General features: G+C 33.9%; 1 protein-coding gene across 1 annotated transcript in view; it reads left to right on the top strand.

Moving 5' to 3' along the window:
• The first annotated feature begins 1561 nt into the window (after window positions 1-1561).
• LOC148950955 (uncharacterized) overlaps window positions 1562-14235 on the top strand; it is a 57494-nt gene continuing 44820 nt past the window's right edge. Inside the window, exons 1-2 of the mRNA XM_089090966.1 lie at window positions 1562-1576; window positions 2626-2733. Of these exons, the coding sequence (XP_088947092.1) occupies window positions 1562-1576; window positions 2626-2733 (123 nt within the window). The remainder of the gene's footprint in view (window positions 1577-2625; window positions 2734-14235) is intronic.

Here is a 14235-nt window from a genome sequence, read left to right as displayed (position 1 = left end):
GACTCCTAGACATAACCTAAACCAAAAAATTATTGAGTATATGAAGGGGGTCACCCTCTAGTCAATATCTCACCCCTTTACGCTAAAGTTTTTTTTAGCACTTTCAAAAGAGGTATCTATTCTAATTAACCGGCCTTTGTGATTCAAGAGTTCGTGATTTGAACAAAATTCGAACTTTAGCGTAAAGAACGAGGTATTGACTAGGGGTAAACTCCTTAATACATATGATAGAAACATATAAATATAGAAGTTTCGTTATGTAAGTTAATTCGTAAGTAAATTCATAAGTCAATTTTGAAAAAGCCATTTAGTCAACAAATTTGTAAACATGCTCTTCTTAATCAGATAGTGAGAAAACATCCCTTTTCAGGTAGAAGAACGTAGTGATTTGATTATTTTATTGGTGAAACTACTCGCCCTGTTTGAATATTAACACCTTTTTTCAGGTGGAAAGGATGAAAAGCGAAACTGACTGGTCCTGTTTTCAATATTTACCGAAATTTGAAGAAAAAAAACAGGGACTTTTTAATTAGAATAGGAAGCTTTTTTGAAAGTGCTAACAGCTTTAGCGTAAAGAGCATGATATTGAGGAGGGGGTGACCCTTCATATCCGGATTAAATCTGCCGAAACTAATATGCAAATTCTATTTTAATGTTTCATATACAATGAGCCAAAATCAAAGTGAACCTGCCTCTTTTTTTTGAATATTTACTAAAATTGAAACACATGGACTGTTTAATTAACATAGGAAGCTATTTAAATGAGCTAACAGCACGGTGAAAAAAAGGCGTAAGTAAGGAAGGTAAAGGAAATTCTTCCTTAACTTAATGGCGAGACAAAAATGGATTTCTTTTTTTTATTATAATATAAGAAAATTTTACTCACCAGAAGTCGCTTAGAAGATTCCATATCTCTATCAATGTAAATGATCGTAAAATATAGATATTGATAGAACGAATGAAGTATTCAAACTGTATAAAATTATAATTTGAAACTTGAATTTATACAAAAAAAATAACTGAATATATTAACACCTAAACAAGACACACTGGTTTTCTGACACGGATTTACCCTAAAAGGCATGTATACCATATATATATTACGAAGTAGAAATCTAGTCTACGTAAATTATGTAAGAAAATTGTCCTTCATAACATATTACGCAATTCTCAACTAGCACGAGGCAAGCAAAGTATAAGGCCATGTGAGAGGATACTCACTCTCTTTGAAAAGGTCTATACGTCCCGGCAAATAGTATAGAAATTCCTAGGGCCGCAAGCAAATTGCTATTGAGGCAAGCAAAGTATAAGGCCATGTGAGAGGGTACTCACTCTCTTTGAAAAGGTGTATACGTCCCGGCAAATAGTATAGACATTCCTAGGGGCATTATGCAAAGTATAAGGCCATTTGAGGGAGTTCTGAATCTCTGAAAAGGTGTAGAGGCGTATGCAAATAACATAGAGATTCCTAGGGCCGTACGCAAAGTATAAGGCCATGTGAGGGAGTTCTGAATCTCTTTGAAAAGGTGTAGACGTCCCGGCAAATAGTATAGAAATTGCTATGGCACCAAGCAAAGTATAACATTGATTACTACTATCATCAACAGTATACCGCTTGTAGTGTTAGTGTTTTTAGCTTTTTATGTCATTAAGGATATTTGACTACATAGAGAATAAAATTCTTTGAACCCATAAAAATATTTTCAACAGAGCAACGTAAAATAAACAAAATTCAAATTAAATAACCTAATAATATCAGTTAACCTTTGTGAGTAATAAATTTTTTTGAAGTAAAACGCTTCAGGCCAGTACGCAGGGAAGGACGTCATTACCCTTACCCCCAAACCATTATCCGGGGGGTTTGACTGCCCCCCCGAAATGTTTGCCCGATTCGTAAAAACGTAACGAAAATTAATATGCACTTTTTTTTTGATGCGTCGAAAAAAATCGTAAGACCCCCCTCCCAGAAAAAAGTACGATTTCAACCCCCCCCCCAAATAAATCCCGGATACGGTCCTGTTTGTCCCCCCCTCCTCATCTAAAGTTTCAAGATTTATATAATCAGCGTAATAATTCCTTTTAATTCTCATATGCTTCACCTTTTTTATGTTGCGTCCATTATGCTTCCCCCTGCTATGTTGGCCCCCTTCAACTTTGTCCCAGCCTGTAATCGCAAATGCCTCAGTTAATAATTTGTTTTATTCGATCTCATGTTTTAATTTGTCTGTGTTGTTGCATGATTTTTTTGGTATGCTGGGTGATGGGTACATCCGAAAGTTTTGCTTTTGGTTCTCCTTTTTTCTGAAAAAAATTGTAAAACACACAACGAAGCTTAACTCTATTTCCGTTCTTTGTCTTAGTTTTAATTTTTTTAAAGTGAAACTGCAGTTTCCTTCAAGACTTTCAATATGTATGTATATATATATATATATATATATATATATATATATATATATATATATATATATATATATATATATATATATATATATATATATATATATATATATATATATATATATATATATATATATATATATATATATATATATATATATATATATATATATATATATATATATATATATATATATATATATATATATATATATATATATTTTTTAGGCTATAGATGCAGTATTTTTTCAACTTGCAAATCAATCCGGCCAATACCTAGTTGCTGCAACCGCCAGAAGACCTCACAAAATTATTAATGGATTCATTTACCTCGCAGTACGTATCAATATCAATAAATGCCAATAGAAATCGGTAAACCTTTAAAACGGGTTTACCGATTTCTCTGCCCATTTTGTTTCTTTTCAATTGCTTCGTTTATTAGATACAAAGGTAGTAATACCTATTGGATAATTTACTTAATATCCTGGTTGTTTCAGATTGACGAAATAGGCCTGTCGGACTGGTATCATCGTTTTGTATCATCGTTCTGTGTAGCCGCTTGAGGCCAATACATCTATGCACGCTCCTTTTCCGTCCCATTCTATTCAAAGCATCCTTCTTTACACCTCCCCGAAAGTCCCCATTTCTCTTACATCTTTCCTCGCGACATCCTCCCACTCCAATTTGAGGACGACCTGCTTTTCGTTTAGCCCTCTAAGGTTGTCTGAAAAGCACAATCTTTGGCAATTTGTTATCCTTCATTCACCGAACGTGCCATAGCCATCTCAACCTTTCTCTCATTATAGCCCTAGAAAGCGGGATTAAGCCAGACTTTTCCTACAGCCTACTGTTTGAGATATGGTCAGTCACGTAGGTACCCAAAACAATCCGTAGGCAATTTCTCTGGAAAACATCCAGTAAATCTTCCTCCATTTTTCGGAGTGCCCATGCTTTAGAACCAAACTTGACCATTGTTATCACTGTAGCTTCCAGTATTCTAATCTTGGTTCGCAGACTTATCTTCTTATTCTTACAAACTTTTTATCGGATATGAAAAAATAACACGGGCCTTGGCTTTTCCACTTTTAACATCTTCATCGCACCCACCGTCTTTATAATAATATTACCAAGGTAAGGGAAGCTGCACCTGATAAATCTTTTCGTTACCCAACGTAACCTTCTCCTCTTCACATATTCCTAGCCTCAGCGACTTAATCTTCTTAACATTAATTTTCAAACCTATTCTTACACCCTGAACTCGTAAAACCTCCAAAAGCTCATTCATTTGCTAACACTTTCATCTAGGATGCTTAAGTCATCAGCATAATCTAAGTCCAGAAAAGTTGTACTTCCCCATTTGGTTCCATGTTCTCCCATTGGCTTTGCTGTGCTCCTTAACGGAAAGTTCATCAAAATGATCCATATAAATAGGGACAGAACATAACCCTTCTTAATTCCCGATTTAATACAAAACTACTAACTACCCTCATTTCCAACCTTAACCGCAGCAGTGTTATTCTCGTACACAGCATTAATCATTTTAATGTATTTGTCTGGTATACTATACAAGGAGAAGACTTTCACTAAAGCTCTTCTATCAGCTGAATCAAACGCTTGCTCATAATCTCTAAAACTGAGGACTAAAGGTGTTTGATGACCCAGGCACTTCTCATTTATTAATCTAGGAGTGAAAATTTGGTTAACACATCCTCTACGCTTTCTAAAACCGCACTGTTCTCCTTTTAGAACTTTGTCTGTAGCATCTCTAAGTGTAAAAAGTATAATCTTACTAAGTAAGTTGCTGCCCACAGAAATCAGACTAATCCCTCTGTAGTTACTATACTTACTCTTATCACCTTTCTTATACAGGGGTTTAAGTAGAGTTTTCCCAAAATCGCTAGGTACTTCCCCTTTTTCAAAAATCATATTCACAGTCTTCAGTACCTCATTTTTAGCTTCATAACCGCCATATTTAAGAAAATCATTTACCACATTATCAACACTTAGGGCCTTATAATTTTTTAATCCTTTTATTACTGTCACTAATCCTTCCTCACAAAATATTTCTTCCTTCACATCCAAGGTATTGCAAAATTTCTCATTCTCTTCTACATCATTCCCTGTGTGGTTTAGCACATTCTCAGTGTTCTGCCCACCTCTCTTTAACTCTTTCCTCATCACTAATTGTGGCCCCGTTCCTCTCTTTAACTGGGACAAGTCCAGATTGACTATTCGCTCTCAATTTATGAACATGTCAGTTCAATATTTTACTTTTAGGCCGTCTAGCCGCACCTTCCAGATCCCCGGAAATTTTATCCATGGCCTCGACTTCACACCTCCTTAGTCCATATTTCAATGCTTTCTCCACTTTCTTTATGTTCCTCTTATTTTCATCTTGTCTATAACTCAGATAATTCTTGTACAATCCCCTCCTCATCTCTATTAAACATGAAATATTTTCTGTTACTAACAGAATTTAATAAGATGGAAATATAGAGAGAGAAAAACGGGTTTAATATTTAGAAAAAGTAGTGGACAAAATAAGTAAATAAATAAAACTCGCTTCTTAAAAACTTCTAAGATCACTGAACCAATATCAAAATTACTCCACAACATCTGCGTTGCATATTTGTGCTATTTGCACTATCATTTTGTTGGAAGTGATATTGTTCAGTGATTTTGGAAGTTATTGAGATGTGAGTTTTATTAATTTTTTTTTCTTGTTTGTCTTTTTCTTAAATGTTCTGTTTAATTTTGCTTAATTCATTTTTTTCTGTTGATAAAGGCCCCCAAACGGGAAGTCGAAATATTCAGACTTTTATCATTTAAAGTTTGTTGGCTTTTTTTTGTCCACTGCTTAGTTTAAATATTTACACCTTGGAAGTGATATTGTTCAGTGATTTTGGAAGTTATTGAGATGTGAGTTTTATTAATTTTTTTTTCTTGTTTGTCTTTTTCTTAAATGTTCTGTTTAATTTTGCTTAATTCATCTTTTCTGTTGATAAAGGCCCCCAAACGGGAAGTCGAAATATTCAGACTTTTATCATTTAAAGTTTGTTGGCTTTTTTTTGTCCACTGCTTAGTTTCATTTCTTAAATTCTATTTATTGAAGGCAGTGTGGTCTAACAAATTATTCTCTGTTACTTATGATTCCGTATTTATAAATTATGTTTTTTTGTGTTTCTTTTTTCAAAAATAAACTATAATATCAAAAATATACAAAATCCTTTTCTAATTCGTATTTCAAGTTATTCTTCTTTTCTTTCTTTTATCCAGCGTTCTTTGGTCTATACTGAAATATCTTAATTTAACTCCTTTTCTGGTTTCCACTTCTGTTTCGTTTTCTTGATGAAGGGTTGGTGATTCTTAATGTACTGGCTAGAATCCAACCGGGTGTTGCTTGTTTTTTCGTGCTCCTGAAAATAAACTAAAAAATGAATCTCATTTCTTTCTTTTTTTTTTACTCTAAGACTCCCTGCTTAATTGTAATCTAATTCATCACTATTTCACTATCATTTCCTTTACTTTACTACCTATGTTCTTTATCTCTTACTCGGCTTCAATAGGTTTTTACCTTTTTTAATTCCTTACATACCTAATTTTGTTTTCTCCTAATACATTTTATCTACCTTTTTCCTAAAAATATTTTTTTGTTATTATTAATTTCCTCATTCATAAAATTCTTTATCCATTAATTTACTATACAACAATTTCAAAATTCACATTCTAGCTACCCACGGCGGCAAGGGGCTGCTCCCATTCATTAGGCCTATAACATGTAACATTAAAATAAAAACTTACAATACATACAGCCTACATTTTTGAACTTTAAAATACTTTCACTTTTTTTAAAACACTTTAAAACACTTTTCACTACATTTACATAAATAAAAACAAAACATAACACCAATTTTTTTCAAATACCTCACATTTCATCATATTCTGCTTTCGCTTGGCCTTGCGTTATTAGATAGCTACAACAATCCTCAAATAAATTTTCCAAAAATCAAACATTTCACAATCTAGGGGAATCGTATCCCCCTTAATACATAAAATAAATTCTACTAATTAAAATAAACTTCAAATCTAAGACTTCAAATCTAAACTCTATAATTATTTTTTTAAATCATACGAAATCCTATATTATTTCTATATTCCCTAAAATTATATTCAATCATAAGCCCCATACATTCTAAATATTCTATTACATTTAAATCTTGCCTAATATATAAACTTTAAAATACTGAACAATTCTTGAAGCTAACTATTAAAATCTAAAAGTTCTAATTAAACTCTTTCAAAATCATTGTTTTATATATACCAAAATCAAAAACTCCTTTTCTAATCTTCTACCTAAATCCTTTCCGCAAAATGAAAAAACAAGTTATACAATTATAAAACCTTAAACCTTTAAACCCTATAATTATAATACAAAAAAAACACATAAAGATAAATTATATTTGTTTTAACCAATGGTATGTACTATTTTTATAGCCTATGTACATATTCTTTTTATAAATATGTATACTTACTCAATTTTTTTTTACTTATAGCTGGGGCAAAAAGATGTTCTTCATTAAAAAAATATCATGTGATGTAGCTTTTAGTGCGTACTGGTGAATATTTTTCACTGATACTGACATGTTTTTCAGTAGTAGAGGTGACCCTATTGATCCCATTGCCCACCCGTGCTGCCACCTACAACTTTTTTACATAGTTTATGGATGGTTATGTGTGTTGGTCGATTTATTTGATGTTTTTATGGATTTTCTCAGTGAGAATGGAAAAACAGGAACTTTGTCACTTTCATGGACTATAGAGTCATTAGGGAGAACACGTGGTTAATGGGGTCAATGTTTTTGTTGTTGTTTTGGGCACGCGATAGAGTCATTAGGGGGAACACGTGGTTAATGGGGTCAATGTTATTGTTGTTGTTTTGAGCATGCAATAGAGTCATTAGGGGGAACACGTGGTTAATGGGGTCAATGTTATTGTTGTTGTTTTGGGCACGCGATAGAGTCATTAGGGAGAACACGTGGTTAATGGGGTCAATGTTGTTGTTGTTGTTTTGGACACGCGATAGAGTCATAAGGGGGAACACGTGGTTAATGGGGTCAATGTTACTGTTGTTGTTTTGGGCACGCTCTCAGCGAATGCCAAGGTCAATGTTGTTGTTATTGTTGTTGTTGTTCAAGCCAAATGTTATGAGTTTCCGGGAAACAGTTAGATCCCCCTTCTCAGCCAATCAGAGAGCTTGCTTACATATTAGCGGCGGAGGGAGTATAAGGAAAGGATTTTTGCTATAGTTTTATCAATCTGTGAATAGAATTCACTAAGTTCTTAGTTAGCAGTGTAATAACATGAGTGAACAAGTTGAGTTAGAAATATCCTTTTATTGCAACTGTTCTATTTGTAAGGGGCATTTTCATGATTTTGAGTATTCACATGAACCTACTGAATGTTTAGACTGCATAGAGGCAGAGACAGATGAGAAGAATCTGGAGGAAACGAGAAGAAAAATTATACGTGACATGGAGAGAAATTTATACCGATTGCAAGTAAGCTCAGATAAAAGAAGGATTGATATGTTAGAAAAGGAGGACCAAAAGAAGCGACTAGTAAAAGGGGGCCTTCTCTATAGTGTTAAAGACAGCAGTGAAAACCCAAAGAAAAATATATATAGTTCAAGATATAAATCGGATTATTATGATGATTATGCTCTAAGAGAAGAGAAAAAGTGGTCCTTTAAGAGACAACATAAGAGGTCATTCTACGAAAAGGATTTTAAACAACGGCAACCATGGTGGAAGAGTTCCCATATATGATTTACCGTTAAATCTAATTATTAATATGTATAATGTGTTTTATATTGTAATCATACAATAAATTTGATTGTGCTATTTTTATTTTCTCATACTAGATATGTATAGAATAAGGATACCAGCAGAGACTACGGTACATGAATAGTTCAGTTTGATTAAATCACCCCATAGAGTATTATCAGTCCACAACCAAGTTTTCTATCAAAGATAAAAATAAATCATTTTTCTAATCTTTATTCTTATGATAAATCAATATTTATTATAGTTTTTATGTATACAATCTCGGGTTCTATTATTTGAACCTCATCTTCTTCTTCATTTACTACTATATCTAGGAGAGGAGGCATGTCCTCAAATAAATCCTCTCGTATTCTTATGTTATTCGTCGAAGGGGGCAAACCATCAAGCAACCGCTCATCATCTTCTATCCAGAGTCGGCCCGAAGGTCCCCTCCGCACCAAATCCTCCGACGTATACGATAATCCGTCCTCTGTATAATGGATCTCTATTACATCATCAGCATCATCAATGCATATATCGCACAAAAGAATTTCCTCCTCATGAGTGAGGTCCCACTCGCTCCATACATCCTAAAAGATTGATAACGCTATGATCAAAAACTCGAGTTTCCTGCGGAAAACCTATATTAGTTCAGATTTTACGGGAATAGTTTATTTTCGAACCAATGGGCCCCAAAGAGTCCTCCCTCCATTTTTTTAATACTTTTTTATGGCTTTATTATATCTCATCTGAACAAGTTTTTTTCATAATGTCATTCTTAAACCCATTTTCCAACCTCAAAGAGTCCCCTCCCCATTTCGTAAATACTTTCTTGAATTTTTTAATATGTTTTTTTTTTACATTTTTACGTATCTTAAAATGACATGAACACAAAATTAACTCACACACACACACACACACACACACACACACAAAACTTACACACACACACACACACACACACACACACAAACACACACACACACACACACACACACACAAAAACTTAAACACACACACGAAAAATTACACACACCAAAACTAAAACACACAAAAACTTACAAACACACACACACACACAAACTTACACACACACACAAAAACTCACACCCACACAAACACACACACACACACACACACACAAACTTACACACACACACACACAAAAACTCACACCCACACACACAAACTTACATGCACACACAAACTTACCTGCACACACAAACTTACACCCACACACAAACACTTACATGCACACAAAAACTTACATGCACACACACACACACACAAACACACACACACACACACCACAAACACACACACACAAACACACACACACACACACACAAACAGACAGACACAAACAAAAACACACATACACACTCTCTAACAATCTCTCACACACACACACACACACACACACACACACACAGACACACACACACACATACATACTCAAACATTTACACATGCACACGAAAACTTACATGCACACAAACTTACACACACACACACACACTACACACACACACACACACACACACACACACACACACACACACACACACACACACACGCACACACACACACACACAAAAACTTACACATTAACGCGAAAACTTACATACACACAAACACTTACATGCACACAAAAACTTACACACACACACAATTAGACAAAAAATTACGATATTTATGCACAGTTATGTTTAAGCAATAAATATCTTAAGCCTCAACCGTTTTTATTCTTTAGAATAGTCCATCCACATGAAGATTATACTTTCAGATTCAACATGTCAGGGAACAAACTTTCAGATTCAACATGTAAGAGAACCTTAAATGCTCATCCCAAAAAAGGTAAGTTAACCCTAAACGCTCAAAGAATTTCTCGGAAATTACACTTTCAAGTTCAGCATATTGGAGAACCCTAAATGCTCATCCCAAAAAAGGTAAGTTAACCCTAAACGCTTAATGAATTTCTCTGAAATCACACTTTCAGGTTCAGCATGTAAGAGAACCCTAAATGCTCATCTCTAAAAAAGGTAAGTTAACCCTAAACGCTTAAAGATTTTCTCTGAAATCACACTTTCAGGTTAGGTTAGGTAGGACCCCGCCCTCCCCAAACCCCGCCCCCATTTAATGTACGTGGTAGAAGTCTATACAATATTTAATATCCTTGGTAAAAGGATTTATGAGATTCAGAATTGATATTTTTATAGTCATAGAATAACTACACACAAACATTCAGATTTTCCCACAGTTAAGGGGGGGGGGGTAAAGGTCAACTGCGAAGATATTTAGTATAAGAAAATAGAATATGATGTTACCACCCTTCGCTAATAACTAGTGAAAACCAAGAAATCAAACGCAGATGGACTACTGTTTGCTATTTACTACATTGCAGCTACTGCTGCAACCATGATAACTTGATAATCATTTCTATTTTAACAATTTCTTGCACACATCCTTCAAGCATAATAAACTCAGCCTTGAAGACATTTTCTTTATTTTCCTATAATTTCAAGCTCCTTTCATATAAACATTATTTTTTGCTGAGTCGATGAGTCCTCCCCCCTCCCTCCAAATTAATTACCCCTTCTTTGCCATAGATTTGAGATTGAACACCAAATTAAACAAATGAGAGACAAACAAGGTTAAAATAATTGATCCCAAGTTACCTTAGAAAATATAGCCTTCTTTGAAGTTGCAATCGTCTTTAAAAATCGACAGATTGTTAATGTTTAAACTTTTACGTTTCTTATAAATGTAATAAACATAATTACTTAATATTTTTCAATATAACCATAACTTTCATGTATAAAATTCATCAATAACTCGCAAACTTTTGTTTTTTTTTTTTTACATTTGGGGAAAGATTTAATGTCCTTGGTAGAAGTCTATACAATATTTAATTTCCTTGGCAAAACCCTATACATAATTCCCCTTTTCATATACAGAATAATTTTTCTTCGTCATAAGTTTTAGTGTTGCTTCTTAGTTCCACCCGAAAACTTATTTTTAATTTGATGTTATACCATTTTCAAATCATACCATAAATATCCGTTTGAATATTCCCTCTCTTATCAGTTTAATTCGATCTGAGTACTGGTTCGATTCGAACAGCAAACATTCTTTCTAGTCTTTAGACTTTTCATGCATAGTAAACTTGATTATGCTATGTAATTTGTAGGACCGATAGTGTTTTCATTCAAAAACTTTCTCATACAACTAACCATTGACGTAAAACTATTAAACTAATTCATTTTAAATATTTGCCATTGGAATAAAAAGCAAATACTGTTTGACCGTATTAGCTACCACAGACCCAGAAGGGCTGAATTCACATTTTAGAGTCAAAGAGTACACACAAAAAATCAAATATAATAGCAATTTAAAATCTCCCTTCCCCCCAAACTCAAAATTTCTGGGGGGGGGGGACATATTTTCATTATATTTTGAATATTTTCCGTTGGAAAAACACTGAAAAGCCATATTAAGGGCTATATTTGTGAGTTTTTCACTGAAAATTCCTTTTTTGCCAAGCCGTGACCTCCTTAATTAAAGGACATGAATTAGATTCATGGGAACGTAATTTCATTATATTTTGAATATTTTCCGTTGGAAAAACACTGAAAAGCCATATTAAGGGCTATATTTGTGAGTTTTTCACTGAAAATTCCTTTTTTGCCAAGCCATGACCCCCCTAATTAAAGGATATGAATTAGATTCATGGGAACCTAATTTCATCGTATTTTGCGTACTTCTATTGGAGAAAACACTGAAAAGCCATATTAAGACCTATATTTGTGAGTTTTTCTCTGAAAATTCCTTTTTTAGCCAAGCCTTGACATTCCTAATTAAAGGATATGAATTAGATTCATGGAAACGTAATTTCATCGTATTTTGCGTATATCCGTTGGAAAAAACACTGAAAAGCCATTTTAAGGGCTATATTTGTGAGTTTTTCACTGAAAATTCCCTTTTTGCCAAGCCGTGACCTCCCTAATTAAAGGATACGAATTAGATTCATGGAAACGTAATTTCATTATATTTTGCGTATTTCCGTTGGAAAAACACTGAAAAGCCATTTCAAGAGCTATATTTGTGAGTTTTTCACCGAAAATTCCTTTTTGCCAAGCCTTGACCCCCCTAATTAAAGGATATGAATTAGATTCATGGGAACGTAATTTCATCGTATTTTGCGTATTTCCGTTGGAAAAACACTGAAAAGCCATATTAAGAGCTATATTTGTGAGTTTTTTTCACTGAAAATTCCTTTTTTGCCAAGCCTTAACCTCCCTAATTAAAGGATATGAATTAGATTCATGGAAACGTAAGTTCATCGTATTTTGCCTATTTCCGTTGGAAAAAACACTGAAAAGTCATATTAAGAGCTATATTTGTGAGAATTTCACTGAAAATTCCTTTTTTTACCAAGCTGTGACCTCCCTAATTAAAGGATATGAATTAGAACCATGGTAACGTAATTTCATCGTATTTTGCGTATTTCCCTTGGAAAAAACACTGAAAAGCCATATTAAGAGCTATATTTGTGAGTTTTTCACTGAAAATCCCTTTTTTTTAGCCAAGCCTTGACCTCTCTAATTGAAGGATATGAATTAGAACCAAGGAAACGTAATTTCATCGTATTTTGCGTATTTCCGTTGGAAAAAAAAATTGAAAAGCCATATTAAGGGCTATATTTGTGAGTTTTTCACTGAAAATTCTTTTTTTGCCAAGCCGTGACCTCCCTAATTAAAGGATAAGAATTAGATTCATGGAAACGTAATTTCATTGTATTTTGCGTATTTCCGTTGGAGAAAACACTGAAAAGCCATTTCAAGAGCTATATTTGTGAGTTTTTCACCGAAAATTCCTTTTTGCCAAGCCTTGGCCTCCCTAATTAAAGGATATGAATTAGATTCATAGGAACGTAATTTCATCGTATTTTGCGTATTTCCGTTGGAAAAAAACACTGAAAAGTAATATAAAGAGCTATATTTGTGAGTTTTTTTTTCACTGAAAATTCCTTTTTTTGCCAAACCGTGACCTCCCTAATTAAAGGATATGAATTAGATTCATGGAAACATAATTTCATCGTATTTTGCGTATTTCCGTTGGAAAAAACACTGAAAAGCCATTTTAAGAGCTATATTTGTGAGTTTTTCACTGAAAATTCCATTTTTTGCCAAGCCGTGACCTCCCTAATTAAAGGATACGAATTAGATTCATGGAAACGTAATTTCATCGTATTTTGCGTATTTCCGTTGGAAAAAACACTGAAAAGCCATATTAAGGGCTATATTTGTGAGTTTTTCACTGAAAATTCCTTTTTGCCAAGCCTGGACCTCCCTAATTAAAGGATATGAATTAGAACCATGGAAACGTACTTTCATCATATTTTGCGTATTTCCGTTGGAAAAAACACCGAAAAGCCATATTAAGAGCTATATTTGTGAGTTTTTCACTGAAAATTCCTTTTTGCCAAGCCATGACCCCCCCCCCTAATTAAAGGATATGAATTAGAACCATGGAAACATAATTTCATCGTATTTTGCGTATTTTCGCTGGAAAATACACTGATCTGTGTCTATCAATATCAATTCTGAATCTCATAAATGCTTTTACCAAGGATATTAAATCTTGTATAGACTTCTACCAAGGACATTAAATCGGGGCTGGGGTTGTGGGGGTGGGGGTCCTACCTTACCTAACCTGAAAGTGTGATTTCAGAGAAATTCTTTAAGCGTTTAGGGTTAACTTACCTTTTTTAGAGATGAGCATTTAGGGTTCTCTTAACTGCTGAACCTGAAAGTGTGATTTCAGAGAAATTCATTAAGCGTTTAGGGTTGACTTACCTTTTTTGGGATGAGCATTTAGGGTTCTCCAATATGCTGAACTTGAAAGTGTAATTTCCGAGAAATTCTTTGAGCGTTTAGGGTTAACTTACCTTTTTTGGGATGAGCATTTAGGGTTCTCTTACATGCTGAACCTGAAAGTTTGTTCCCTGACATGT

Source organism: Artemia sp. Qi Xiang Cuo, chromosome 6 (genome assembly GCF_049724085.1).
Source record: "Artemia sp. Qi Xiang Cuo chromosome 6, ASM4972408v1, whole genome shotgun sequence".
Classification (NCBI taxonomy): domain Eukaryota; kingdom Metazoa; phylum Arthropoda; class Branchiopoda; order Anostraca; family Artemiidae; genus Artemia; species Artemia sp. Qi Xiang Cuo.
This window is presented reverse-complemented; position numbering and strand designations above follow the sequence as displayed.